The sequence below is a fragment of the Cercospora beticola genome, chromosome 6 (genome assembly GCF_033473495.1).
Source record: "Cercospora beticola chromosome 6, complete sequence".
Lineage (NCBI taxonomy): Eukaryota > Fungi > Ascomycota > Dothideomycetes > Mycosphaerellales > Mycosphaerellaceae > Cercospora > Cercospora beticola.
This window is the reverse complement of record NC_088940.1, coordinates 1,134,632-1,162,554: the sequence shown is the minus strand read 5'-3', so window position 1 is coordinate 1,162,554 and position 27,923 is coordinate 1,134,632. Positions and strand designations below refer to the sequence as shown.

Here is a 27,923-nt window from a genome sequence, read left to right as displayed (position 1 = left end):
GGTCGTCATTTCTTCTCGTTTGGTTGACTCTTGAGACACGCCTTCATCAACGATAGTTGCTACAGCGCGTAAAACAACGTGGATTCGTTTGACCCACAAACTCGACGAAATGCGTCACTGATGGACAGACTTACTCGCAGCGTTCGAGCCAAACGTAAGACCCTTCGAGCGGTCTTGTACTTGGAACACGTTTACGTTGAAGACACATTAGCGAAAGTGATGCCATGGTGGCAGCTTCCGGATCGAACGGAGGTTGGATCGCTCTTTAGATGTATAATCGGGCACAACGCTATACTGCTAGCTCTTGCTCACAACGCAATTTCGTCAATGGTATCACAAAGTCTTGTTCTCGTCATAATATGCAGTGTCGACAAAAGTCCATCCCGCCAGCGAAGCCCAATCCGCAACTTATCGCTTCTTGGCTGTTCCAATATGCGTTGTATGTACTTTCTCGGCAAATTTCAGACTGCTCTTACTCTCTTGCCAATGAGCCTGCAATGGACTGAGATGCAGCAGCATGAGCGTTCGCGAGGATTTGCCTGCTGTGCTGCCGCCGAGAGAAGATTGGAGAAGATAAGTTAGCTGTACACGAGTTAGCTTGGACACATGTACATCTCACGCAACCGGGGACTTGCACTCACCTTGCTGTTTCTGTACGGAATATGGGCCTCACTGCTCGTCTTGCTGCCGAGAGCCGCGATGACGTCCCCGAGCGACGACAGAGATTTGTTGATTGCTTGTGTCTCTTTTCGGCGGCTGCCTTCAGCACCAGATTGCTTCAAGCGCTCACTTCCTGCCAAGTCTACGAGGTTGAGCACTCCTTCACTACTTTCGCCAGTCGCTGCGCAGGAACCCTTGAGCGTCAGAATAAACACGCTGTGGCTTCGAGAACTGCGCTCATTGGCTTTGGTGGCGGCAACCCGTCTATTGCTCGATGCAGTATTGAGAAGGTTCTCGACGGCCTTCTCAGTGTACGAATTGGTGGAGGAGTCGACTTCTTCGCCATCCACAGGTGCAGCGGGAGGCCAATTGCCGTCGTTGGGAGGCGGCGGCCATAGGCCTATCGTCGTCAAGTTGGAAACGGACGTCTTCCCAGTGGCGGGATCATGATGGATCTCATGCTTTTCTTTCGTCTTGCCACGCGAGGCAGTGGCAACGCCATCGCCTTCATCCCAAGACTTCGCATCGCCAAGCAGATCGTTCAAAGTCTCGTTGTACACTTCAACGAAGTTGGCTTCCACTGCATATTCCCAGCCTTTCGTCTTCAGCCGTTGCATCTCGGAGAGAAGCATTGTGATAGCGCTCGGTATGATGCCTCTAGGTCCGGTCATACCGTACGTCTTGCCGCTGCCTGTCTGACCATAGGAGAGGATGCTGACATTATACCCATCGACGACAGACTGTATCAGGTCTTGGCATTCAGCGAAGACATCTTCGTTCGGGGTTCCAGGGGTGAAAATTCGATCAAATACATAGAGCTGCTTTTCGTTTCGTGCCGTCCCCATAGCGGACTGTGTTGCGGGTGCGTGCACAACCATTTCTTTGCAGCCTTCCAATGAGTCTTGATCGAGGTATTCGACCTTGGCTGGATCGTCTTCTCCGTTCAGCAAGGGCCTCGTCCGGACGAACACACGAATGTTGCCCCGCAGCTCCAGGATTGTGTTGTTTAATTTACGCCGCAGAACCTCCTCCTTTCGGAGCGTCTCGACAGCTTCGTTCTTCTGCGCAATGGCTTCTTCCAATTTACCGTGCATGCTGGTGAACTCAAGACTTTGCGCTTCCTGGCTGCCCTCTAAGAACTTCGCCTTTTCGACCAAAGTATTCCTCTCCTGCTCCAGTGCCGCAATCCTGGTCTCGAAAGCAGATATCCGGCTCCTCAAAGTGATCTCGGTGGCTTTACTAGCCTCAAGCTGTTTTTGCATGTCTGCAGAAGAATCGCGCAGCTGCTGGACCTCTGACGCGGACTCGGTCGCTCTACTCTCTCCTGCCTGACGAAGCTCGTCCAGTTCTTTCTGCAGTGCTGCTTTCTCCTTCTCGTGATCTGCTCTGAGCTGCGCCATCTCCTCCCAACTCTGCGACGTGAGATCCGCCTCTTTATCACTCTGTTGCCGTTCCCACGTTCTGCGCGCTTCTTCCATCTCCCTCCTGAATTTGTCGGCTGACCTTTCTCTTTCTCGCTCGAATTGAATTTCCTGCTTTTCTTGCTTGAGTCGCAGATCTGCAAGCTCGCGTTCATGCTTCCTCTCCACGTCCAGCATTTCACGCTCGTGGTCTCGTCGCACTTGTCGCAGATCGGTCGAGGTCGTGTGAAGTTCGTTTCGCGTTCGTTCGAGATCGGTCGAAGTGATTCTGAGATCTGATTTCAACTCATTCTTCTCTTTCTCAAGCTCGGCGCATCGAGTCTTGAAGATCTCCAAAGACGTTTCGATCGAGTCTTTCGCGCCATTCGCGCTGTCCATTTCACCTTTGAGCTTCTGGAACATCCTTTCCATATGATCGAGTCGGTCGACGGTATCCCAGCCTCCTTTAACAGGGGTCAGCTTTTCTTTCGTCAAGAAAATAGGCATTTGTTCTCTGCGCTTGGTCTTTGTCACCGTAAGCGGTGTTTGAAGGCCAGCTGCCGATATGCTGTGTTTGTTGGGGGACGGGGAGCGCAGGTGCTGAGCAGACTGCGTGTGACGAAGGGTAGTGTTTGTAACGCAGGCGAATTTGGGGATCTTCGACGGCGATAGCTCTTCCTTGATACGCTCAAGCGAAGGGCGATGCCGCAGTGAAGAACGGGGTTTGGGGGTAAGGGAAAGGGTATTGAAAGCTGTGCTGAGTGATACTTCGCGAGAGGGTTTACTGGCACCAACAGGCCCTCCTTTGGTAATTGGTATTTGCTGTGGTGGTGCTGAGACTGAAGAAGCCGAGCTATTGCGTGACGTGGCCACGGAGCTGCCGTCGCTGCTGTCATCGCCAATGCTCGGAAAGTATGCGCCAGAGTGTTGAGACTTGGCCATCGCAGACTGGAACTGCGGTTCATGTTGTTGGACGTGTAGATTGCTCTTCGTGCGAGTCTTTTGGACATGTAGCGCATTTGAACTGAAGGAAAGCACGGGAGTACCTTTGCGTGAGGAAAGTGTCCCATCTCCATCGTCGTCTTCGTCGTATTGTGGTGCGGGTGTTTTGGTGACGCTGTAATTGCTGTTCGTGCGTGTTCCGGGTCCGAAGCCATTGGCCTGCCGACTAGGCGGACGCAATCCTCGAAGACTGCCCGTTGCCGATGGAATGCTCGCAGGGGCGCGATAAGAATTAGCGCCGCTCGTTGTTGGTCGCGTTCCGAAGCCACTCGATATGCTAGGCTTGTTGCGCAGAGTGTTCGCGGGCTCGCCAGCACGCTCAGCGAGCGTCTTACGCTTCATGGGCGGCTCGGGCACTGCTTGAAGTCAGCCGGATTGTACATATCTCCTCCTGTCGCGTCACGTACAGTTGCTGACTTTGTGCTTGCTCGGGACGATGGTACTAGGCGGTCGCATCGAACTGCCAATCCCACTGGCTCCATCCGCCGTACGCGCATTTTGCTCGCTCAGTGTCGTTTCTTGAAGGGCGCGTGTGCCAGCGAAGGCGGGTAGTTTGCTGGGAGGCTTCAATCCCGAGGGTCTGGTGTTTTCGAGCGCCTCCATCTTCGCATTGAACGGGTGGGACGCGCGGTCGATGGACCGCCTGGTACGTCAGGCAACTGTGTAAGTAAGTTGCATTAGATTCGAATGTCGCCGCACGGGTCGTTATGGGAAGCTGTGGACCAAAACACAACATGGGTCGTCGCGGCAGAGTTTCGGAAAGTCTGCCAGTCTGCCTGAGGCGCGAATCAGGGTTCCGAGCGGCTGCTCCCGCAAGTGCGTCACAGAGGAATTCAGGCGTTCGTCAAAATCGTCACATGAAAGAGACGTCTATCGCCCCGTTCTCGCTTTCCCGTCAGACGGCGGCATCATTGGCATCTGGACTTCGCTAGGGCGCTGAACCAAGTGCATGCGCCGCATGTGAAGAGCCAGCCCCATCACCACTTCGGCACTTTATTTAGCCTTCTTTCCTTCCTCAATGTTCGACCTCACGCGCCTGACATCTTGATCGCCCGACTGCCTGGTCGAACACTGCTACGATCGCGCAACACACGACCACCCGAATTCAAGGCCCAGCAACATGGAGAAGTATGGTCAATATCGAGACAAAGGCAGTGGCATAGCACCATTCTTTCCGGTTGCACCTCCATCCAGCAACCCGCTGATTGCGCCGTATCATGTGGTTTGTCAGCACCAACTGTCCTCCTACGAGAACGAGAGAACACTAAGTTTCTGCACTTTAGTTTCTGTTCTTCTTGAGGCTGCCGTTCTTCATATTTGCTTGGGCTGTCTGGCTACTGATTGTCCAATGGGCGCCGGCTGGGAGTATCCTACGCAAAGCCAATTTATGGTGCATTATCGGAGTTCCAGGAATCTGGTTCGTCGACATCCGAGTTGATGGAGTACATCGAGGGTGAGCTTCTATCATGGCACCAACGTCACGCCACGTGGGCCTGGTAGCTGACATGTACTCAGCTCCTTGGGGAAAACTCTAGCCAAGCTTCCGACTCCCGGCTCGATCATCGCGGCTTCGTACACATCACCCATCGATATCGTCTACTTGGCTGCCATCTTCGACCCGATTTTTGTACAAAGCTTTCCGGGAACGACCAAAGTCAAGGCAGTCTCCCTCGTCTCTGCTGTGCTATCATGCTTTGTTCTGAACCCATCTTCGGATGGCAGCGTCGAGCTGTCCCGACTCATGGCGGAGAATCCTAGCAGGACTTTCGTTGTTTTCCCGGAGGGCACGACCAGCAACGGGCGAGGCATATTACGCCCGACTCCTTCGCTCCTGTCCGCCGGCCGGGCTACCAGCATCTTTCCAGTGTCGCTCAAGTACACCCCGTCGGACATAGTAACGCCGATTCCAGGCTGGACCGAAGCCTTACGATTCCTGTGGAAACTCAGCTCTCGGCAGACTCACTGCATACGTGTGCGCGTGGGATTACCCCTTACCATCGCCCAAGTACAGCGAGACGAGAATGGCAGCAGGGAAGCACGGCCGCGCCAGCAAAGTGGCTATGACACTAATTTCTTCGACAGCTTGAAAGCAGCAGAAACCTCTGCAGCGCATGGAGAGCCAACAGAATCGGAACAAAAGGTGCTTGATGTTATTGTGGACCAGCTCGCTCGGCTTGGTCGCGTCAAAACTTTGGGCCTGGGCATCGAGGAGAAGATCGATTTTGTGAATGCTTGGACTGGCAAAACTACCAAATCCAAGAAGCGTAGGTAGTGGAGACATATGTTGCCGAGGCCCGCGAAAAAGCATCGCCTAAAACGCATGCAAGCTATGAGATACTGCTGATAACGATGTATAGTTCAGAATACCCAAATAACGATTGAAGTTGCACAGTCACTGGAGAAGTTTCTTATTGCACTCGCACTAACACACTACGCTATCAACGTGCCACTGCTTGCCTGTCAACGCTACACACGTACTTACTCTGCGCCTTAGAAATAGCCTCCCGGATACATGCCTCTCATACCGGCCCTGCTCGTTGGATTCTGCATTCCCACTAAAAGAGATCGAAAGAGTAAGCATGTTGATCAAGACAGCGCTCAATGTCCAGCCATGATAGGAAACAGAACCAAGTGCTTCAATTCAATATGGAAGTTTGTACTTACTCCACTGATTTCGCCAGTTATCAGCTACAGCCGGACCTGCTTGGCCCCATCCACCATGCCAGGCCACTGTCGCCATGGGATCGCTGGCGTAATTCACTCCGTACTGCGACTCGAGTGCCTTATGCATGCGGAAGTCCATTAGGTCTTCTGCGCGACCTTGACCCATGCGAGTAGGCACATAGGCGGGGATCGGGCTCAAGCCACCATAACCTGGTAATGGAAACATGTTTCTGTGAGTAAGCGCTGCTGCTGCGTTGCGGATGGTAAGTCGCAGGAAGATGCGTCCCAATGGAGTGCATGTCCATCGTTACTGGCCGCAGTTTTGTACAGTTCCAGTTACTTTGTTCACAGCACATTGAGGCAAGTCTCAAATCATGAAGAATGCGATACAGTGCCAACAAGAAACAATCCTAATAGTACACGATTACCAACATCATTAACTCATAAACATCATAGCATGAAAGCACATCAATCATCCAAGCCGCGCATTCAATATTGCTTCACCACACTATTCCCAGTCTTCTGACTCCAAATCCCCTCCCGTCCATACGTGTCAATCCACGGCTTATCGCCCTTCACACAGAAAACATACCCCGGCGAATTCCTCGGAACCCCACCACTCTTCTTCCAAATCTTCTCCATCTCCTCCCTCTTCTTCGTCATATTCTTCCCGTCTCGGATTCGCTTCTTCTCGAAGAATACATAACCCGCATAAAACACAGGATTATGTCCTGCACCTTTGGGGCCTGTAGCTTTGAGGAAACGATCCATTTGACGGACTTCGATTTTGGTTTCGGGCATGAGTTCGTGAGTTCGCGCGCGAAAGCTGTTTTGGCGATTTTGGTGTGCGAGAGGTATTGTTTGATTTGTTTGCGGACGTCGGCGGCCGTGAGGTAGATGGGGACTGTTTCGTCTTCTTCTCCCGGGAGGTGGATGGTGGAGAGGTCTGCGGCTGTGGGGCCTTTGGGTTGGGCTTTTTTGCTCTTGGGTTGGGATTGAGGTGAAGAGGAGGATTTGGACGATTTTGCTGACTTCGATGATTTGGGGGACTCCTTTTGGTGAGCGTTCTCATCGTTGGACTTGATCAGCTCTGTTGCTGCATTATCGGCGCGAGCTAATGCTGCGTCCACGTTTGGGTTGCGTTCTGATAAGACCATCTTGGCAGTGGATACTTGTGGCTGAGAATGAGGAATTGTTCAATGGGTCAAAGGTGTCAAGAATGTCAAGATTCGAACAGCAAAAACCAACAGGGCAGGAGGAAAGGAGACGACATTTGTGTTGATCGAGACATTGGTTACATCACACTACGCGAACGATCAACGCGCCTCGCTGGTGTCACTGGACCCTGCGCGATCAGGTCTGTGAAACGAAGAAACGTGATCAGCAATGGACTGGCATCGACCTCATCAACATACCATCAACACGGAAAGGACATCCAATTCATGGATAATCTTCATATTCGTCGTAATGCTAAGGTATCTAAGACCTAGGCTCATACTGCTCGCCAGCGTCATCAAGAATCTTGCGACTGTGCTCCTTGGCCTCCTCAGAAGTATCTGTGCAACGTTAGCATGGAAGATCAATAAAACATTATGCATCACATTCGAACGTACTGGGATTGCTCAAGGTCGCTTTGTGGCCTCCTAGAATCTGCTGGTCGCCGCCGAGACCAGCGCCTGGGGCATCATCTCCCTGCTTGCCGTAGAAAGCATCTTCTCCGCCAAGACGCTCAAGCTCTTTCCTGCTGTTCTCTTTGGATTCCTCAGAGGTGTCTATCAAGTGTCAATAGTATTCGAATCAATTTGGGGGGGTGTGTCTTCATACTAGGGTTGCTGAGGTTGGCCTTGTGCCCTGAGGCAATGTTGCTCTTATCTTCGACGGTAGACATGATTGTGGTTGTGATTGATGTTTGGAGAGTGATGAAATGGAGTGAGATTCTGTGTGAATGATCTGGATCGTAGGGAGATGCTATATAATGGTCTAACACCCAATGTCCCTTTCATCAATGTCAGCTCGGTGATGCAAACCGTCGTCAACAACGTCTCCAAGCACATCTTCAATGACGCGCTGACCCCATGAAATTGCTTTAGGATTCGATCTGAATACCCTTGAACAAGAGTGCCACAACCGTGCAACAAGAGGGTTCGAGTCGACCGGATGTGATGATTCGTTTCCCCGTATGCGGCTGGTCGTTCAGGTGCAAGTGTCGTATCCGCAACCATGCTACAACGTAAACATTTCGCAATAGACTTCTTGGACGGTTGTTGTATCGAGCGTGGAAGAAGGCACCATGCCGTTCTGTCGCGATTTACTTTGCACTTTTGTGATCTATCGAGAGACGATTATGCTCCGGCGGCAGAGGTAGTGCGTCAGATTGACACCTTGATGCATGAATCGTGTCGAACATCATTCTTGGCATAAAATCGTTCTGTCTGACCGCTGAACGCGCCTACCTCACAAGTACATGTAAGATCATTCTCACTGTAATCGTTGATACTATAACATACATTTCATAACCACTTTTTTGATTTTGCAATCGTCTCATTGCTCCCCAGCGTCTTCGAATTCGACAAGTGCTGTGCCAGCTTTACACATATCGCCAGCCTTATGCACGACCTTGCTCACTTTTCCGTCCTGCGGACTCCTGATCACAGTCTCCATCTTCATACTTTCAATAATGACCAAGGCTTGGTTCTTCTTGACTTCCTGGCCCTCTTTGACTTCGACTCTGAGTACTTTGCATGGCATTGGTGCGAGTACAGAGTTTTCTGTTGATTTCATACCAAGAGCAGCTTGTAGGAATGCAGGGATAGCCAGGTGAAGGCGGTATTGGGAACCTTGTTGGAAGAGGGTGAGCTGGTTGGTTTCGGGGTCTCGGATGATCGTTGTTGAGAGACGGGTGTGAGGGTAGAATGATGATAGTGAACCACCTGTTGCGGAATATGGAGTGTATCGTGATGTGGTAGTGTACGAGTCGTTGTTGACTGTGACATTGTACGTCTCTGGGGATGTCTTGAGAACCTTTACAGCAACGGGCTCGTTGGTAACTTGTGGGTCTGACGATGTTTCCACAAGCTTGAATTCCCGTGGTTGCGGTGCGAAGCCAAAGCCGATGCTTTGCAAAGGTTGTACAGGGGCGGTGGGTGTCCCGCGATGTGATTGTTCAGCTTCGTATAGACCGATAGCTGCCTGAGCATAGACTTCATGTGGTATTTGTCGCTTGGCAAACAACTCATCAGCGTGCTTGGGGATGTAGCCGGTCTCAACCTCTCCGGCGATGAAGTCGGGACTTTGACAGCACTTCTTGACGAAGTCAATATTGGTGATAGGACCTGCAACTTCGTACTCTTCGAGTGCAGCCACCATCTTTTGGAGCGCAGCCTTTCTGTCCGAACCATGTACGATGAGCTTAGAGATCATAGGATCGTAGTGACTCGACACTTCATCACCCTCCACAAAGCCGGCATCTATTCGGACGGATTCGGTAATCGGCGGTGTTCGTAGGTGCAGCAGTTTACCAGTCGAAGGTATGAAGTTCATGCTCGGGTCTTCGGCATAGATACGGGCCTCGATCGCATGCCCGCCTGCCTTGATTCTTTCGTGAACTTCTTCCTGAGTCAATGGGAGCTTGTCGCCCTCAGCAACGAGAATTTGCCATCGCACAAGATCTTGTCCGGAAACCATCTCAGATACAGGATGTTCCACCTGGAGTCTCGTGTTCATTTCCATGAAGAAGAATTCGCCACTGTCGTTGTCAAAGATGAATTCAACTGTGCCAGCACCTTCGTAGCCGACCGCCAATGCCGCTTGTCTTGCCTTCTCCCACAGATCCTGCCTAATGTCTTCGGCCAGGTTGGGCGCTGGGGATTCTTCCAAAACTTTCTGGTGTCGTCGTTGAATACTGCAATCACGCTCACCCAGCGCAACACAGTTACCGTGTCTATCCGCGAAGACCTGCACTTCGATGTGTCGCGGTGTTGTAATGTATTTCTCGACGAGCATCACATCATCTCCGAAACTTGACCTGGCTTCACTCTTGGCAGAATCAAGCTGTTGTTGGAATTCGTCCTGTTTCATCACGATGCGCATGCCCTTTCCACCGCCACCCTTCACAGCCTTGATCAGAACCGGGTAGCCCATCTTGTCTGCCTCTGCCTCCAAAAATTTAGGATCCTGATTTGTGCCATGGTATCCGGGAATACAGGGAACGCCAGCTTCGGTCATGATCTCCTTGCTTCGAGACTTGTCGCCCATGGCTTCGATGGCTTTATGAGGTGGCCCAATAAACTTGATGCCGGCATCAGTACATGCTTTGGCAAAGTCTGCATTTTCAGACAGAAAGCCGTAGCCTGGGTGGATGGCTTGACAGCCGTTCTCTTTTGCGACTTCGATGATTCGTGAGCCATTTAGATATTGGTCTGTGGAGCCTAGGTTGACAGCGAAAGGAGAGCTCAACGCGTGCTGACTGTGGCGATCTGGATCTGTATATAGTGTTGTCGTCCTGATGCCGTACTGTGCTGCTGTCCGACCAACGCGCAGGGCGATTTCACCACGATTTGCTATGAGGATCGACTTCAATGGCTCTGGAGACTCTGTTGATGTGGATTGCCATCTCCGCACTTGCTGTGGCAGTGTCGTCGACGGCCTGACGGCGCGTGATCTGGTGATGGAGCGCATACTGTGTGAAAATTGTGCAAGGCGATCAGACCTTTGCACACGAGGCCAACAGAGGCTTTTACATGCTCGCGTGAAGTCAAGAGCAATGGTGGTCTTGAGCCGAGCTGTCGGCTACCCTCGGCCGGTTCTGTGTTTGCGGGCCTCCACAAATGGATGGCCAAAACCCTGCGCGTGCAAGGGACGCGTTTGTCTAAATATTTGGTGCGGGAAGGCTGGCGACAACGATGTGGTTGTGGTCGTCTGGGACAATCTCCACGCGCTGCTGCAGCTGGGCGAGCAGCACGTCGTAGCACCGCGGCCAGCACGCTCTGCTCTCGCCTCTGCCTCCATTGTCAGTCGCAGGTGAGATGTTCCGTGGCCAATAATGATGCGGTGCCCTGCATGACGCTGTTGCCCTCGAGGCTGCACGTCCACCTCACAGCTCCAGCTCCAGTACTTCCAGCTCACTTCCCGCGCACTCACGACCCCAACACTCGCACCGCCCGCGTCACCGTGTTTGGTTTGCGCGCATGGGCCACTGCGTCTGGACTCTGCTTGCATTTGCGTCAGCTACCCATACTTAGCATCGCATTCTCCCACATCTTTCGCGCGAGGGAGCAGCCATGGACGACTTCGACGATGGCGACTACCTGGACATGGACAACGATTGGATATATGTCGAAGACGAGTACGACTTGGCAGTATGTATCCGCTCCCCTCCGACTGCAACTTGCCGCTTGTGCCCTCCTCTCGGTAGCAGTCCTATGACACTATCGAATGAAAGCTGAGACAATGGCAGGACGAGTTAGCAGAGAACGCAATCCCCGATCCTGGATACATGGGCACTTCAGCTGAGATCGCGATGGAGAGCTACGAATTCGACTTTTATGGCTACCAAGAAGACCTCGAATATGGCGAAGATCCATACTGGGACGCCGCGGATCCCAGAGCTGCACATGTCCGTCCGGGCAAGGTCGCGAAAGCCACCCGAACAGGCGCTAAGCGCAAGCGGAATAACGAATCGACACCCTCCAGCAAGAGACAAAAACTTGCACCGATTGCCCGCGAGGCCCAGCCTGTAATTTTTCGCAGCAGATCTGCGCGGCAAGATGCTCAGAGTCGTACAGCTCCCACAGTAAAGGGCGCGAAAACGTTCGCGTTATTGCCCGATTGGCGAGAAAGATTTAAAGATGCCGACGGAGTGGTAAAGAACAAGCGAATGCCCGCTGCCATGGCGAAGGCGGCATATGAGGAGGCGCCTGATGAAAATGGCGAAGAAGAAGCTGAAGAGGCCGAAGAAGCCCCGACAGACGCAGCTGAAATGCAAGAGGAAGAGGAAGAAGAAGAATGGGAAAGCGACGAGGAAGAAGGTACAGAAGGAGGCGGGATTGACATTGATCCGGATACATTGAAAGCGATTTTGGCACAGAGGCTAGCAGAAGCTGGTATCACTGGGGACGAGAAGGCTTCTTTCCTGGAATCCTTCAACGACATGCTGTCCGGTGAAGGCAAGGGCGAAGCAGCAGCAACACTGTTGGAGAAAGCTCAGTCTGATTCTGGTCGCAAGAGGAAAGCAGATTCCGCGGTCGGCCTGGAGCCGGAGCAGAAGAAAGGAAGGAACGGAAAAGGCGGGGCTTGAGGATGTACGAGAGCATGACAGGCGGACGGTCTGCTTGTCACAGGATCATGTTTGTGATAGCGTTCTAGCGGCAGGCGTTCGGTGGATAATAGCATTGGCCGTATTAGACCCTGCCTTGTAGATGACTTGGTAGGCAGGGTGGAATGGAAAAAATGGCATGGGTGGGACGACATATTACGTGCTCTGTTTAAAGGCTTGTTCTGGCGCGCTGGCACTCTAACGTGTCTGCGAAATTTTAGAGTATTTAGCCGCAATGGACAGAAGTAAGACCACACGACTCGTTGAGTGCTGGTTTCCTGTCTTTCCTAATGCGTGCCCAACGCTGCTACCACTGAGAAGCTCGGGATTCTTCATTGCAACCAGGCTGGAACATGTCTCCTCGTGGGGACGAAATGGTCTCCATGCGCCTTTCAAGCCCTGTCATTCAACAGTTTCTGACCTGCTTCGGGCTTGCGAAAGACAATCCGAGAACGAGACAAGGCACATAACTCTCATCGACTTCGTTCCTGTCGCTGCTTCCACCACAGCCAGACTTCCACACATTTGACGAACATCCAAGTGTAAGCCGACTGCAACACCTTGATGACGGTGCGGCACATCTCACAGCCCTCCCATATCGGTCTGCCAAACAGGCGGGCATTGATCAGATCCAGTACCTCCAAGACCAAGTAAAGGCACATGATGCCCCACCAAAATCCATTTGACGCATGTTTCCAAGCCCTGAGCAGCCCGACCAGGATCGCGGCGTCAATGCGGAGGTAGGGTGGCATTGTTTCCCGAGTCCAGTATGGGTCCCGATAGAATGGGGTTCGCACGTAGAGCCAGCTTCGATCTGGGTCCGAGGTTGGCGTGATGTGAGGTTCAGAAGATTTTGGCTGGGCGTCGTTATGATATGACCTGCTCATTGATCGCAGAGCATGAGTGTAGCTCTCCCGTGATGCCAAAGGTCTCGATCCGAGACCAAGCTTCCTTGATGTGTTGAAGACCGGTCTTCCAGCAGAAGCAATCTACACCTCCGCCTTCCCAGCCTTCCTCACTCCAAAGAAATAGTTCCCCCAATCCTCACTCCCATCCACCACTTTCCACCCCAAACCCGGCACATACACCACACCCATCTGCTGCCACCCATCACCACCCACCAACACATCCGACTCCTGCCTCCCTCTGGCCCACTCCCTCATCTCCCCAGGATTGATATACTGACTCCACTCATGCGTCCCCCTCGGCACCATCCTCAAAACCTCCTCAGCAACAAACTTAGTCGTAAACCAACTCGTCCCCGTTCTCGCAATCGTACTCCCCACAAGCCATCCTCCAGGCTTCAAATGCCTCAATACATTCTCCAAAAACGGCGCCGGTTTTTGAATATGCTCGATCACTTCAAACACACTTATGACATCAAAGCCCTCCTCTTCCTTCTCCGGAAACGGAAGCTCCTCAATCGCGATATTCTTATACGTCAATCGTCCTGGTTCCATGAGCAAAGGATCCTGTCTGGCATGCCCCTTCGCGACTCGAATACATTCAGGCGTAGGATCGATGGCAAGGACACTCTTCGCCATTGCTGATCGCGCAGCACTCTCAGCGAAAATCCCACCTCCGCAGCCGATATCAAGGAACTTCAATTTCTTTTGCCCACTCTGTATCTCCGGATAATCGAGGTCGCGGGAGAGGCATTTTCGTATGAATTGGTGTCGCAATGGGTTCATGAGATGTAGGAGTCGCGAAGAGCCGTGTGGATCCCACCATGACGAGGCGAGGGTGTTGAAGTGGGAGACCTCGGTCGCGTTGACGGAGCTTTGCGAAGATGAGGAGGGTGCGGCAGAGGCATTAGTGTTGTATGTGGCGTATGAGCGCATTGGAGTGATGTTTGCGAAGTGCGTGGCGGAGACGGCGAGGGAGCGCTGGAGGGCGATTGTTCGGAGAGGCGGTGGAAGAGCCAGCAGGCGACGGGCCATATTGTTGGACGCCATGACGGCAATGGGAGTTGGTGGTGTGTGAGCTGATCGAGGTCGACTAATAAGTTGCAATTGGAAGTTGAGCTGTAGGGTAGAAGCTCGGGCGGAAACATGCCGCTGCCGCAATGGTGAACGGGAGCGACTGCACGTGTCGTTCTTATCAACTCCTTTTCTTCTCTTCAGCTACAAAAGCTACATTTCACAGGCCAGAGGGCCATTCTCCACTCGCACAAGAATCAAACATCCTCATCTCGCTGATCTCTTCCCAAGTATCCGCATCTTCTTGCTTCACGAACTCATTCGCCCTCCACAGACACAACAATCATGACATCGTAGCCTTCGCAAAAGCCTTCATGGGGACTAGCAATGTACTCTCTCCTGGACACGAGGCTGCCCGTGTCTAGCCACTGTTGTGTCGACGCTGAGGATCCGGATCCTCGAGCAGCAGCGTAATACATAGTATGTCTGCCGGGCATGAGTGTGACTTTAAGTCCCACCTGCATCGAGTCGCACAAAGCGACTCGCAAGAGGCTTCTGACCTTGCCATCCCAGCGAAGGGCATTAGTTATGGGACCCAAATGTAGCTATATGCTAAGCATGCGTGGTGTTATGGCCTGGAGCCGAGGCTTCTCTGCCGGGCTTGCATATGATGAGAGCCGTCGCGCAGTCGATTTTGGTGGCAGATGAGCCGAAGTGCTTTCGCCGCAGACCTCCGTCGTAACCAGTCGCAACCGCATGGGTCCCGTGGAATTTTCTTGATAGCATCACCTGGCATCGAATGATGCCCAATGATTGCTGACTGTAGGCTCATCTCTGGCAGTAGAGCTCAACCTCGCCCAGCCCTCCAATACCTTCGCCGCGTTGCTCCTTCCATGTTTCGAAGGCGGTCTGTACATCTTCGTCGCTCTGCATACTCACGAGATCTTCCTCGTCAAGGTACTTGAGCTTCACATGGTTCTCCTTGGGACCACGATCGCCTAGGCTCAGGTTGGTTGATCGCTGAAGCTTCGCATCGATGCGATCCTTCAGGGTCTGATAGCTGATGTTGGTCGATACGACCAATGTCAGGGTCTGCCCTGCTGCGGGACAGATGACCCGCACTTTCAGCTGAGCTGGAGTTGGTTTCGAGCCCTCCTCATCAACTGGTGTGGGTGGCACGAACCCGGCAGGACCGGGACCTCCCATCGGAGGTCTGGTGCTTCCGGGAGCCATCGCTCTTGCGCTGGCGTGCTGCATCATGCCGGGCCGAGGTGGATAATTGTATTCTACTGGCGACGTCTGATCGGCATTGGATGACTGTCGCTCCCGTAGCATTTGAGGTGAACCTCGCTCTGGGATGCCCTCGGGGTATGCTGGTGAGTTGTTTTGGCTTCGGTTCGGATTCGAATACGGAGCAGGCATCTCGGGCAGAGGCGGGTGGCCTGCGCCCCTCGGTTGCATGCGTTGGCCGTTGTGGATATCGGGACTGCTAGCGGATCGATTTCTGGGACCGGGCATTTGCATCGAGCTGTGCATACCAGCCGGTCCTGGCCGGCCGGTCGATGGGACACGTGCCGCAGGTCCATAGCCATTTGGTGGCTGGCGACCCATTGCAGGCGCCGTGAAGCGCGTGGCGCCATGTCCCTCCTCGTAATACCCATTGGCAGGCATGTTTTGCCTCGGGAATGAATACATACCTGAGCTTGTGCTCGTGCGGGCAGACATTGAGGACATCGGGGAGTCTGTAGGCGAGAAGTAGCTGTCCATACCAGCCTGGCCGCCCGGGGACTGTGCTGCTTGTTGAAGTTCTCTTGTGCGTAAAGACAGCGGTCCTTGCATAGTCCCAGACGGCAGACGCGGCGGTGGTACTCGTGCCGTTGAGCCTGACAGATTGGAGACAGAACTCTCCCCGGTCGTGCTTCTTGACCGCAGGGAACTTGAGCTCCCGTTCCGACTTTGAGAGAGACCACTTGGATAACCTCCCGACCCTGACCAATGCCCACTACCCACGGCGGTCTCGGCATCGTCTTCGTCGTCGTCCTCATCGATGGCCTCCTTGTACGGATTTTCGAGCGCTTGATTCTGCATGAAGGTAAATTCGGTGGCGCTTGTGCCGCCGCGAGTACTACTATCGCTGTTGCGGGTAGTCGATGCTCGCTCTCGGTACCGTCGGCGCTGGACCTCGATCTGTTGTGCCCACTTTCGCAAGGTTTCCTCGGTGGTGAACCTTATAATGAAATTTTCGATGCTGGGGTCACCTTTCCAGAAAATCTGACATGTGTATGAGCCTGCAATTCAGAGCAAATTAGCCAATTCTTGAACATACCCGGTCATCACTCTTCACCATCAGGGCCGTGGACGACTGCATACCTGGTTTGGCCAGAGACACGAGATCTGTCACATTTTGCATAAAGATTCGGCCCTTGAGCTGGAGCTTTGGCTTGCCCTTGTTGTCAACCATTGGCTTATTCGAAAGTTTGTTCTTGGGTTTGCTAGGATCAATGTTCTTGCAGCACAGCAGAATAGTTTCGAATAGGTAGACGTGATACTGGTAGGCGTTAGCTCGAACACAATACCATGCAGTGGTGCTTCTGTTCTTCGGATCTGCTCATGCAGTCCAGCGAACAATGTGCAAAGACGACTCACCTGTCGTTCGCCATCCTTGCCATTAGCAAGGTTCTCACTTTTCAAGACGGTAAAAGTTCCATAGAGCAACAGTTCACCAAAACCTTCGACGCGGTGCCCCTTCCAATCCTCGACTCTGTGCTTGAGCTCCTGGACGGCCTCCCGCTTTTCTTCCTGGTCGACTGCTCGATTTGTGCTGTTGAGAACCGAGGTCGCTGCTTGCATGCCGTTCATGAGGTCCTGCTTTCGCTCTTCATCTAAATCGCCCTTCTTGTGCAGCTGTTCCAAAAGAAGTGGGTATTTGGTCAATCTCTGGAAAGGCTTCATTAAGAATGAATGAAGTGCTGTTGGCGACTCAACCATTTGGCGCATTTCGATACTGCCGCCGGCTTCTCTTAACTTGCCGAATTCAGCAATGACGGTTTTCTCACACTTGCGTTGATTCGCAATGTAAGGCTCGTAAACTTTAAAAGCCTCGCAGTAAAGCAAGAATAGCTTGCCCCAGTTCTGTTCCTCTTCTGGCAAATAGTTTGTCTGTTCGACGCGAATCAAGAAGCGTCGTTGAAAGTCCAACAGGGAGTTCAGGTTGAGGAAGATGTCGTGGACAGCGTCGCCGGGAATCACACCTTTTTCTTCCACCAAGTGCTTGAACGCTTGTAGCAATTCAAGATGCTGAACGTAGGTCCTTTCGGAACTGACCAATTCCGCAATGATGTGTTGCCGTTGCGTGCGTTTCATGCCTTTCTCAGCTTCTTCGAAGTCCGATGCCGTGGGCCGGACATCCTCAACGAGACCACGCTGGACCAGTACATCGAGTACTCGATTCACCACCCGGGCTACTTTGACGAATCCGGTTGTGTCGTCGCCGTACAAGTCGGTGATGATGAAGAGCTCTTCGCTATGCATTCCCAGATCATTCATGCAGGCCTGAATGAATTTGAAAGTGGCTGCCTTTGCCTTCTTCTCTTCCTTGACACCCTGCGGCATGGCCAGCGGCTGCTGCGGTCGTAGCTCGTTGTACAGCAGCATGAGGGGATAGCCTCGGCGGAATGTCCTCCATAGCAGCGTCACAGGGTCAGTGTCGTCGTCGGCCTCTTCCTCCTCCTCGGCCAGGGACTCACTGAAGCCAGGCACACCCAAGAGACGTCGGCGGAGCGCGACACATATTTGGAACAGCGAGCTGCTAGCATCGGCGACCGAGTTCATGATATTGTCCGTCCGCACGACATCTGAGCTGCCGTTCGGGGTCGACATGCTGGCGGTGGAGAGGTTGGAGGCATTGGTTGGCATAGGCGGGGGCGTGAAGAGGGTCGAGTGCGCGGTGTCCTGGGTCGCACCGCTGCTGCGGTTGGTGAGCTGCGACTGGATGCTGTAATTGGATCCGGTATGCGCCTGCGACTGCAGCAGTTGGCTTTGCGCAGCGTCGGCGCTCATGTTGGGGTGGTGTTGCTGTTTCGCGTGGTCGGGGGCGGCTCCTGGGGTCGAGAACGGGGCAGTAAGGGCTCGGAAGTGGGCATGCGACGCGATTTCCATGTCGCTGTCGCTCTACGCGGCGGACAGCATAGCAGCGGAGCCGGCTGCGGGCGACGGAGAGGTGGTGCTGCACAGGCGGGTGGCGAGTGCGTGCGGTGCAAGTGGGAGCAGCAGCAGTGGCAGCCAGCAGCACGTACTGGTAGCAGGTAGCGATAGCGGGCGGGACCAGGGGAGAGATGAATCAATGAATTAGGGGCAGCAACACACAGGCTGCTGCTAGTGCCAGAGCGCCAAGGTTGCTGTCTACCTGCCCAACCGGCCTGCCTCTAGGAGATCCTGGTGCGGATGCGCGCCGCGAAGCTGGTGCTGGTGCTGTGCCGTGCGCGAGACTTTCGACCGGGTCGCAGGAGGGGGCAAGCGTTCGCAGGCAAGGCAATGCAAGGCAAGGCGTGATGTTGGGCGAGCGAGGGGAGCGCAGACAAGAAGTGGCGTGGAGGACGACGACGAGAACAAAGCTGCCACTGCGTCTGCTTCTGCTTGTTCCAGGCGCAGCAGAGCGGCCAATCACGCGCGCGGCGGCCTGTGTTTCACCACGAGCGCAGGGCGGTTTCAGCAGCACCGCACCGCACACTTCACCCGCGCCTCTCCTGCGCTTGTCGTCGAGTGCTGCTCGCGTGCCGGCCTGCCCATGACACTGTTGCTGCGCGAGAGTGCTGCCGACCGAACTCGAACTCGTCGCACTGCGCCCGTGCCGTCCGCCGCCCGTGCGCGCGACACCCGACCCGACCGACGGCCTGTGGAAGGCGCAACCCAGCTCGACCTGCGTCACGTTGCCTCGTGCTCTGCCTCTGCCTGACAGTCCATGCGCACACCACCGTCGCCGCCGCCACCTCCATTCACCACCGCTGTCGGCATCGCGTCGCGCCGCGCCGCGCTCTGCGACTGAGCAGCTAGCTGTCCCCGCCGGCGCCGACCTCACCTTCACTCTTGCACCCCGCGCGCACTGATAAACACCACTTCGCCGCAGGTTTGCACCATGGACCACACAAACCACTACAACATGGGTCGCTCGCCCATACAGCTCGACGAGGGCTTCTCGGAAGACACCCACAGTCAGCACGGCAGCGATTTCATGGATGAGTCCAACGGTCTCGCCATCGGCAGCAACGCGCATCTCGAGCACATCAGCACACTGGCCTTAACGTTGTCTTCATCCCAGAAATTTGGTACGTCATTCGTTGCGTCAACGGCGATGCGCTGACTGACTTCTGTCAGGCCTCATTCAGACACTTGCTGCCAGTCTGTCAACCGCCGACCTGCTTGTGTTGCACAAGACAATCGGCTCTCTTGTCTACTTTGACCCTGTGCACTATCTTCCTAATGAATTGATTTTGGAAATATTCTCACACCTCTCCCCGCGCGACCTCCTCACAGCATCGACCGTGTCCCGTCCGTGGCGAAAGCGAACACAGGACGAGGAACTATGGCGCCACAGCTTTGAACGTGAGGGCTGGGTCTTGGAACGATCGAAGTTGGATGAACCAGAGCAGCTGGCACGGAGAAGAGGAGTGGAGCACGCGCAGCACAAACTGCATACCACTCGACCAGGCTCTTTACTTGAGCGTCATGGCAGTCGGAAGAGGGCTCGGAACGAGGCTTTCAGTGAAGATGAAACACAGCGGGCGCAACACGGAGAGGCATCCGGCAGCAAGACCGCTGAAGTGACTGGTTCCGATGCAGATACTAATATGGAAGGCGTGGAAGCTACTGGTGAAGTCGAATCGGCAGAATCAGCCCATTCTCAGGCGTCTAGCTCTACAGATGCGACGTCGATTGACAGTCGCATCGAGCATAAGACATCGGATGGGAGCGCTCCTGACGATGCCCATGAGCTCGTGGTCAGTCCGTCGGTATTCACGAAAGGCAGCACCAAAAATCCGGCCAAGGTCAGTTGGCCTTGGCTCTACAAGCAGCGCCGCAGACTGGAGAGCAATTGGGACGCGGGAAAGTACACGACTTTCCGTCTACCTCATCCTGATCACGAGTATGAGGGCCACAGAGAATGTGTTTACACCATCCAGCATGCGGGCAACGACCTGGTCTCCGGCTCTCGGGACAAGACCATTCGCTGTTGGAACCTGAACACCCAACGATTGCGCATTCCAGAACTCAAGGGTCACGAAGCTAGCGTGCTCTGCTTGCAGTTCGACGCCCGAACGGATGAAAAGCACGACATCATCGTCAGCGGAGGTAGCGACAATTATGTCATTGTCTGGCGCTTCTCTACTGGCGAGATCTTGCGCAAGATGACGGCGCCTCATACCGAGAGCGTCTTAAACTTGCGTTTTGACGATCGGTACCTCATCACTTGCTCCAAGGATAAGACCATCAAGATTTGGAACCGACATGAAATCACCAACACCGACCCCATCATCCCTGCTCGTGTGCTACCACTATTTGCAGACGGGCCTGCATCTTTACCCCCTTTTACTCTTCTGGATACCCTTTACGGCCACCAGGCTGCAGTCAATGCAGTCCAGATCAATGATAATATCATTGTGTCCGCATCCGGAGACCGCACCATCAAGTCGTGGGACATACACTCCATGAAAGAAGGGCCCAGCCATCGCAAGTCATATACAGGACATACTAAGGGCATTGCGTGTGTCCAATTCGATGGTCGCCGGATCGTCAGTGGGTCCTCTGACAACTCCGTCCGCATATTCGATTATGACACGACAGCAGAGGTTGCCTGCCTCGACGGCCACAATAATCTCGTACGCACCGTTCAAGCGCGCTTTGGAGATATGGACACCGTCACCAATGAAGAGCTTGCGAAGGAGGCAAAGGAGGCAGACCGCAAGTTCTTGAAAGCTCTGGACGAAGGCAAACAACCAGTCGAACCGTCGCGCGTTCGTAGACAGCGCAATGCTGGCTCGAGTCGCCCGTCAGATATGCTAAGCTATGGCACCAAAATTCCACCTGGCGGAGGAGGCAGCAGGTGGTCCAAGATTGTTTCTGGATCCTACGACGAGACTATCATCATTTGGAAGCGCGATCCCAACAAAGCTGGCAAGTGGAGGCCAAACGTTCGCCTGCACCAAGGATCTATGACGATCGGCAGCGGCAACAATCGCGTCAGAGTCAACGTTGGAGTGACTGTCAATGGCGCACCTCTCAACATGGCCAATCCTGCTGCGCAAGGCATTCAGCCAGCGCAAGCTGCCAATGCTGCTCATCAAGCCCATATGATCCTGCAGCAAGCGCATAACAACCTCGCGCTGGCGAATGCCGCGCTTAGTGATCCGGCAGTCACAAATGCCTCCGTGTTACCGCAGTCGCAAATGACTGCTGTTGCCGCTGCGCAAGCCAACTTGAATCAGCAGCTTCAGATCGTGGCTAGTCAACAGAGTGCTCAAGGGCATGCGGGCGCCTCCCAAGCCCCCACTGTCACGTCCCACGCGGAGGTTGCGCAGGGTGCCCCCACCACGAATGTTGCGCCACCGAATACACAACAGACGCACGTGGGAGCCAATGTACCGGGTCCGGCACATAATGGTACAGCAGGCCCTGCAGGACCCGCGACTGTCGATGGCGCAGCACAGCAAGCGCCGGCACAAGCTGCGGCGCCCCAGCATCACCACCATCACGGCCATCATCATCACCACCATGGGCACGCGCATGGGCATCGTTCCGAATCGAATCGCGTCTTCAAGCTGCAATTCGATGCTCGCCGGATCATTGCTTGTAGTCAGAACAAGGTCATCGTGGGCTGGGACTTTGCCAACGGAGACAAAGACCTTGAGTGGATCGGTGATTGGAGTCGGGAAACGAACTGAGCAAAGCAGTGGTTTACATTCGACACGAGTGGCAACGAGGCGCGAAAGTCACTCAGAGACGTTGGCGCCCAGGCCCTAGAATTTAGAGCACCCTTCTCGCATGATTTTCGGTAGGACTTACGGTCTCCTAGATACTGTGAAGACACGCAGTTCCTCATGATGAGGAGACAGATGGCCGCGGAGACTCTCGGCACGGCATCGGAGCACGGCATATACTGAGTATCAAGTTCAATTGAACGAGTAGCTGCAGGTACTTCCTAGAAGGTACATTGTAGCATTTCCCATACCGCGAAGGTCTCAGAGGTTTCCATTCAAGCATGCTGTTACCGACACGAGGAATGGTCGCAACAACTCCGTCCAAACAGTAATGCAGCACAGCCTGCGAAAATCGGCACAGATAGCCTACTATTCGTATCTATCCAACTATGATCGCGCCTCTTTCACATTCGTCTCAATCACCTTCACAGCCTCTCTCACCTTGGGATCAAAATGATGCCGTAGCAGTTCTCCTTCCCACACCGTGCTCGCAAAGGGATTACTGCTTTCCACTTCCTGACCCAAAGCATCAAAGACTCCGTCGCCTTTCCTCTCCTCGGTATACCACAGCGCAGCAATTTTCTTGCCATGTGTTTTGGACACACTTTTTAGGAGCTCTTGGACTGCTATCGCGCTCTTCTGGGGTAGATGCAAGGACAGCATCTCAAGTTGCTTCACGAAAGCTGCCACGCGCACCGGTGGGACATTTTTTGTGTTGATGGGTGGGACGAGGACACTTTGAAGTGAACGCAGGAGGAGAACGGCTGTTGTAGATACGTTGATTTTGGTGTCGGTTGAGGAGGTCGTGGGCACGTGGAGTCCGTTGGGGTCGCTCAAGTGGGCCTTTTTGGCCGAGAGTTCGATGTCGAGGTCCATGGATAGTGGAATGAGAGTGCGGTACAGTTGTCGGATGAAAAATGAGAGGTCGAGAGACAGGGAATTGGCGGATTTGACGACATCAATTTGGCCTTGGAGGAGGGCGAAAGCGGTGATGATGCAGAGGAGGCTCTCGCGCGTGGCATTTCGTCTTTCCGTGTCATCAATGTCGTCTTCGTCTTCGGCTGCGTCGTCCTCGGATGGTTGAAGTGCGGCTTCGGCGTCATTGATTAGGTCCTTGAGAGCTTCGAGCACGTCTCCGAAGAAGTCCTGGTTGATGAGATGGGCGTACTTGGCGAGACCTTCGAGGACGACGCCCATCAGGTGTTGAATCCTCTCTTTCAGGATGCGGAAGTATGCGATAAAGACCAGCTTGAGCGTCTCAGCTTGGTTCTTGTCCTTTTCTTCATAGGAAACTGTCGCGTCTGCTTCCTTCATCTCTTTCTCAACCTGTTTCCTCTCCTTCATGATCTTCCGTTCTCGTTTCGTTCTAAACTCTTTCTTAAATTTTGGTTTGGGGCCTTCGTCTTCACGCTTGTCAATCCTGTTCGGCGCCCCTTTTTGCGAGAACTCGTTCAGCAGGCGTAGGTGCAGAAAAGTGCTAAGGACGGTCTCGTGTATTGAATAATCCCGTTTCTTCATCATCGTGGTCAGTTGTGATACCACGTCCAGCGATGCATGCCCTTCCTCATCGTCGCGGAACAGCTGTTCTATTGCCTCTCGACATTTGACAAAATCCGAAGTGACATTTCGACCAGCAAGCTTCTTCACCAGGATTCCGATGAGATCACCGCGGTTGTTGAAATGTGGCACGCTGGTAAGAAGAGTGCAAGCGCAAGATATGGCCACTGTCGCGAGACCCTGCGCATCTTGTTGGCTGACAGTCTTGCTCGTCTTGCCAGTCGCCAAATGTTGTAATGTGGAGATGTAGTTCTTATAACCACTGAGCAGCCCTTGCTCGAACGACCGCAGCTTCTTCACATCTTTGGAGAGCTTGCCCATGAGATCCTTTTCTGACATTGGTCTAATTCTGTAACCAGGAATAATGTCCTTGAAAACGGCCAATTGTGTTGCCAGGGCCAGCTTCTTGATCTTGATGTTGTCCGACTGTGCGAGCTCTGCCAATGCGCCCAATTGCCCAATATGTTCTTCTGGGTCTTCGCTGATAGCTTGAGCAGTTTTTGCGAGCTCCTCCTTGGCCAGACGAATCTGTTCTTTGACTGGTAATGCAGGCTTCTTTGGGGCCTTTGCGGGCTGTACATCAGCAACAACTCCGCTGTCCCCATCATCGCTGGCCATGAAGCTATCATCGTCGCTCACGTCCTCTTGCTGTTCTTCCACGCGAGGATTTTCCACTACTCGCCCATCCTGCGTCTTGACCAGCAGCTTGTCGCGCTTCTTGTCCTTCTGCTTCCTCTTCGCAAGCCGCTCTGCATAGTCCTGTTCGAGGTCGTAATTGGCGAAGCCCGGAGTCTCGTTGCGGTCGCCTTCCGGGCTCAGTCTCCTCCTCTTTGTCGCCCGCTCAGCCATTATTCCAGGTTCAGGTGTGTGTTCCAGACGGAGCTCCATCAAGGCCAGCCCGAAAACTTCTAAGACCCTCGTCCCGAGGCTGCCACGCTAAGCCTTATCACAAACCTTATCTAAAACTTCTTGAGAAGGAGCTCCGCATGGTTCGCACTCCTACTCCATACTATACAGAAACCGCAACCTCCCTTCGCCATCATGCGACCTCTTACAGACACCGAAACGAAGACGCTCTTCGAGAAGCTCGCCAACTATACTGGCAAGTCGCTCAACAACCTCATCACCGACACCGTCACAAATGGGAAAACCACCGACCGCTACGTTTTCCGAGTGCAAAAAGACCGAGTCTACTACGTACGCGAATCGATCGCAAATCTCGCTACCTCTGTCGCTCGCGACTCTCTTCTGAGTCTGGGTACATGCTTGGGCAAGTTCACCAAGACAGGAAAATTCAGACTGCACATCACAGCTTTGGACGTGATCGCACCGCACGCAAGATATAAGGTATGGGTGAAGCAGAACGGAGAGATGCCATTCCTGTACGGAGGGCATGTCGTAAAAGCTCATGTTGGGCGATGGAGTGAAGATGCGCCGGAACACGCAGGTGCGGTTGTATTGAGCATGAATGATACGCCGTTGGTGAGTGTAAAAAATGCGTCAAAGCTTCGCGGCTGCGGATTGGCATCACTGACTTTGTGCAGGGCTTTGGAGTAACTGCCAGGAGTACTGCAGAGGCGAGGAAGCTGGATCCCACCGGGATAGTACTGTTCAGACAAGCAGATGCTGGAGAATATTTGCGAGAGGAAGAAACGCTCTTTACCACATGAGCTACCACACAAACCTGACTGTCGAGCCATTCCAATCTCGTCGCGCCGAAGCCCTTCTCAGGATTCTCGTGGGGTCGACACCATCGGAGACGTGAAGCGAACGATACTCGCCTCAATTGCAGCGCATGGGGCACAAACAGAGCGAATGCGACAATGTATTGTGGGTGAAGAATGGGGCTGGGAAGTCTAACACGCCGGTCTGCGTGGTGGCGGGAGGAAAACGATCCGATTGAATAAGTGGTATTGGCTACGGATTCCGGCTGATACCAAGCCCGGGTGGGCATGCGTGTGCACAAAGCACGCCGGTCGCCTACGAACCAAGGCTCTAATTACGAGGAAAGGACCACATGTTCGTGTTTCCCATGATCGGTCTGACGATTGCGATATTGCATCAGGCTATCATTCGACCGCGAAATCGTGAGCCATGGCAAAGTGTATCACGACCTCTGAGATCCCCATGGACTGCTATGTATGAGAACTATGGTCTTGGCTATCATGATTACTAAATCTCTTCACAAGAGGCTAGACTCCATTAGACGAGCTTCGGCCGAGCAGTTGCTACATGGCTCGTAGATGGAGCAAGAGTGTCTTCTCAGGAGAAGGTTTGCATGAAGTAGTCCACACAACTTTTAGAACACAGTCCGGCATCGCTGATCGTCGCAAGCGCAATGCTTTCCACGAATGTCGCGCAATCATCGAGCCATCGATGCACGCTCCGCGGAAGATCTGGAGGGGCCTGCAATAGTACGAGTGGATTTACAGTGCTGACATAATAGCTCACGCGATGCCGCTGCGCGTAAATCCGAACCGAAAATGCTTGTGTGTATGCAAAGGAATGCAATCAACATCTTACGATCCCATCGGTCGTTGCGGGAAGCGCGACTACAACGCCTTGCGTCAAAAATTGCACTGTCACCAGAGTCGCGCTCATCGCACGAAGCTATCGCGTCCCGTCCGAGGCCCGTTATACTTCTGCGCAAAGTCTAATCGCATCAAACGACCAACATACTACGGTGTGAGCACAACGACCAGATGCAGTCATCAGAAGTGGATCACTATGCACCAGTACACCTTGCAGCGAACGTCACCGTTTTTTCGATAAGTTAACGTCCAATCAGAGGAGTGTTGGATCAACGCCCGGCTCTCTTCACGCACCGACCGCCAGCCTTGCAGCAACGCTCGACCGCCATTCGGATCTGGCGGAAGCGCGGGAAACCGGACTTTAGAGTAGTTTGCTTGTCTCTGGCACACTTCTTGCATAACGAGAGAATCGTGGACCACCCAAGCAAGGCAGGCGCGCAGGCCAGGCCAGCACAGCGTGTGCAGTGTTTTGCATCGAACGGTTTCTGCTGCTTTGATCAGAGTTTGTCATCTGGACATCATTCCGTTTAGTTATACCAGGGTGGATTCCATGGTCTTACTTTCTTCCTGCTCTTCCTCTCTCTTTCTTCTTATTATCGTCATGCTCTGCGAGCACGTTGTGTGCTGTCTTGTTACACCTTGAATCACGATACCTCTCTGTTTTGGACGTGTGAGCAGTCGAAGCATTTCCGGCTGGCACCGGAACTCGCGTGAAGCTTGACGAGGCAAATGGCGGGGCGTCATCATCCTGGTTCCGAGAGGTCGGTGTGCCTGTCACCATGTGCCATTCCCAGCAACAGCTTTGTGGTGTTCGGTGGTGTGGCACATGAGAGTCGCGTGAGCAGATATACTGACTGGGTTATTGTAGTACCAGCAGGTGCTTCCCAGTGACGATTGCCATTGTGTCGCTGGTGTACAATGTGCTGGTTGGATTCTCATGCACATACCTACCTGACGATCCGCTCTACATCGGCCTCAGTATTCAGCTCTATGCATGGGCAGGTAGTGCTTTGAGTGTGCTCGGATTGTTTGGGATAGTGACGGTAAGCATATATCAGGACAAAAGCAGCTTCTCAAGTAATGTCTAGCTAATCTATCAATGTTAGAAGCGACCCGCTCTCACGACTTCGTTCGCACACTTCCTCCTGCTGGACACCTTCGTATCTGCGATAGTCCGTCTGCTCATCCTGCAATTCTTCTTCGAAGCCTTCTACGACCATAATGTCTGCACGGCAACTTACGATCCGACATGGAGTCCTCGGAACTTCAGACACGACATCGTGACGTCCGTCCGATACCAGAAAGAATACCTATGGCAGACCAGCAATAGAAAGAGGTGTCGCGCAGCTTTAAGCGCTGTGCAGATCGTACTGATCGGATTGGTAATATGCCTCACCGCAGCACAATGCTCGCTGGCCTTCACGATGCGCAGGTTCGGGAAAGAGCTCGAGAGAAGAGGAGAAAGGACAACCACGAGATCGACATTCAGATCTGTCGACGAGAAGCCGCGTCGCAGTCCCGAGCCATCAATGGCACCATATAGCGACGAGAAGTCGAGACTGGAAAGCGCATAGATCGAGGAATCTGGCGTTCGGGACACCGATGGTTTGATGTGAAAGGATACCCAAGCTCAATGATTTAACGAGATTCCAAATGCATTATCGGCACCAATTTCTTGTGTGCCGCCAGCGGTTCACCCAGTATTTCCCGTGGATATATTCTCGCTGCCCATCCTGATCTGGCTGCATGCCAGTGTTCCTCAGAAACGCTTTTGCCATCTGCCGTGGGTTCCGAGATCTGTGGTGAGTCCATGCTCGGCGACAGCCTGACCAAGCACTCGACTTCGAAGTGCCCACAGCTGTCACAGTTGCATGAGCATTTGGACATGTGCCAGCCGATGGTCT

The 27,923-nt window shown here is 53.5% G+C and overlaps 13 protein-coding genes across 13 annotated transcripts; 5 read left to right on the top strand and 8 right to left on the bottom strand.

Annotated features, from left to right (window-relative positions):
• Positions 1-408: 408 nt before the first annotated feature.
• On the bottom strand, positions 409-3,665 carry RHO25_009569 (uncharacterized protein; the record flags this gene model as incomplete). Its single annotated transcript, XM_023601100.2, has 4 exons — positions 409-582; positions 642-2,524; positions 3,107-3,418; positions 3,470-3,665. 4 exons carry the CDS (start codon positions 3,663-3,665, stop codon positions 409-411), a joined length of 2,565 nt encoding a protein of 854 aa, XP_023454140.1.
• Positions 3,666-4,182: 517 nt separating this feature from the next.
• RHO25_009568 (uncharacterized protein) lies at positions 4,183-5,334 on the top strand (the record flags this gene model as incomplete). The annotated part of the gene is made up of 3 exons (XM_023601099.2): positions 4,183-4,284; positions 4,346-4,515; positions 4,578-5,334. The coding sequence occupies 3 exons, from the start codon at positions 4,183-4,185 to the stop codon at positions 5,332-5,334; spliced, it is 1,029 nt and encodes a 342-aa protein (XP_023454139.1).
• A 218-nt stretch (positions 5,335-5,552) lies between these two features.
• Positions 5,553-5,952, bottom strand: RHO25_009567 (uncharacterized protein; the record flags this gene model as incomplete). The annotated part of the gene is made up of 2 exons (XM_065603195.1): positions 5,553-5,617; positions 5,727-5,952. The coding sequence occupies 2 exons, from the start codon at positions 5,950-5,952 to the stop codon at positions 5,553-5,555; spliced, it is 291 nt and encodes a 96-aa protein (XP_065459267.1).
• Positions 5,953-6,215: 263 nt separating this feature from the next.
• RHO25_009566 (uncharacterized protein) lies at positions 6,216-6,527 on the bottom strand (the record flags this gene model as incomplete). The annotated part of the gene is made up of 1 exon (XM_065603194.1): positions 6,216-6,527. One exon carries the CDS (start codon positions 6,525-6,527, stop codon positions 6,216-6,218), a length of 312 nt encoding a protein of 103 aa, XP_065459266.1.
• Positions 6,528-7,205: 678 nt separating this feature from the next.
• RHO25_009565 (uncharacterized protein) lies at positions 7,206-7,614 on the bottom strand (the record flags this gene model as incomplete). Its single annotated transcript, XM_023601098.2, has 3 exons — positions 7,206-7,282; positions 7,340-7,498; positions 7,551-7,614. 3 exons carry the CDS (start codon positions 7,612-7,614, stop codon positions 7,206-7,208), a joined length of 300 nt encoding a protein of 99 aa, XP_023454142.1.
• Positions 7,615-8,267: 653 nt separating this feature from the next.
• Positions 8,268-10,403, bottom strand: RHO25_009564 (uncharacterized protein; the record flags this gene model as incomplete). The annotated part of the gene is made up of 1 exon (XM_023601097.2): positions 8,268-10,403. The coding sequence occupies one exon, from the start codon at positions 10,401-10,403 to the stop codon at positions 8,268-8,270; it is 2,136 nt and encodes a 711-aa protein (XP_023454141.1).
• A 602-nt stretch (positions 10,404-11,005) lies between these two features.
• RHO25_009563 (uncharacterized protein) lies at positions 11,006-12,021 on the top strand (the record flags this gene model as incomplete). Its single annotated transcript, XM_023601096.2, has 2 exons — positions 11,006-11,083; positions 11,182-12,021. The coding sequence occupies 2 exons, from the start codon at positions 11,006-11,008 to the stop codon at positions 12,019-12,021; spliced, it is 918 nt and encodes a 305-aa protein (XP_023454144.1).
• Positions 12,022-13,028: 1,007 nt separating this feature from the next.
• On the bottom strand, positions 13,029-13,979 carry RHO25_009562 (uncharacterized protein; the record flags this gene model as incomplete). The annotated part of the gene is made up of 1 exon (XM_023601095.2): positions 13,029-13,979. One exon carries the CDS (start codon positions 13,977-13,979, stop codon positions 13,029-13,031), a length of 951 nt encoding a protein of 316 aa, XP_023454143.2.
• An 807-nt stretch (positions 13,980-14,786) lies between these two features.
• Positions 14,787-18,116, bottom strand: RHO25_009561 (uncharacterized protein; the record flags this gene model as incomplete). Its single annotated transcript, XM_023601093.2, has 3 exons — positions 14,787-16,246; positions 16,329-16,506; positions 16,605-18,116. 3 exons carry the CDS (start codon positions 18,114-18,116, stop codon positions 14,787-14,789), a joined length of 3,150 nt encoding a protein of 1,049 aa, XP_023454146.1.
• Positions 18,117-19,092: 976 nt separating this feature from the next.
• RHO25_009560 (uncharacterized protein) lies at positions 19,093-21,895 on the top strand (the record flags this gene model as incomplete). Its single annotated transcript, XM_023601092.2, has 2 exons — positions 19,093-19,282; positions 19,332-21,895. 2 exons carry the CDS (start codon positions 19,093-19,095, stop codon positions 21,893-21,895), a joined length of 2,754 nt encoding a protein of 917 aa, XP_023454145.1.
• A 423-nt stretch (positions 21,896-22,318) lies between these two features.
• Positions 22,319-24,337, bottom strand: RHO25_009559 (uncharacterized protein; the record flags this gene model as incomplete). The annotated part of the gene is made up of 1 exon (XM_023601091.2): positions 22,319-24,337. One exon carries the CDS (start codon positions 24,335-24,337, stop codon positions 22,319-22,321), a length of 2,019 nt encoding a protein of 672 aa, XP_023453445.1.
• Positions 24,338-24,529: 192 nt separating this feature from the next.
• NIP7 (ribosome biosynthesis protein nip7) lies at positions 24,530-25,158 on the top strand (the record flags this gene model as incomplete). The annotated part of the gene is made up of 2 exons (XM_023601090.2): positions 24,530-24,970; positions 25,033-25,158. 2 exons carry the CDS (start codon positions 24,530-24,532, stop codon positions 25,156-25,158), a joined length of 567 nt encoding a protein of 188 aa, XP_023453446.1.
• A 1,590-nt stretch (positions 25,159-26,748) lies between these two features.
• RHO25_009557 (uncharacterized protein) lies at positions 26,749-27,593 on the top strand (the record flags this gene model as incomplete). Its single annotated transcript, XM_023601089.2, has 3 exons — positions 26,749-26,780; positions 26,888-27,062; positions 27,126-27,593. 3 exons carry the CDS (start codon positions 26,749-26,751, stop codon positions 27,591-27,593), a joined length of 675 nt encoding a protein of 224 aa, XP_023453451.1.
• Positions 27,594-27,923: the final 330 nt, after the last annotated feature.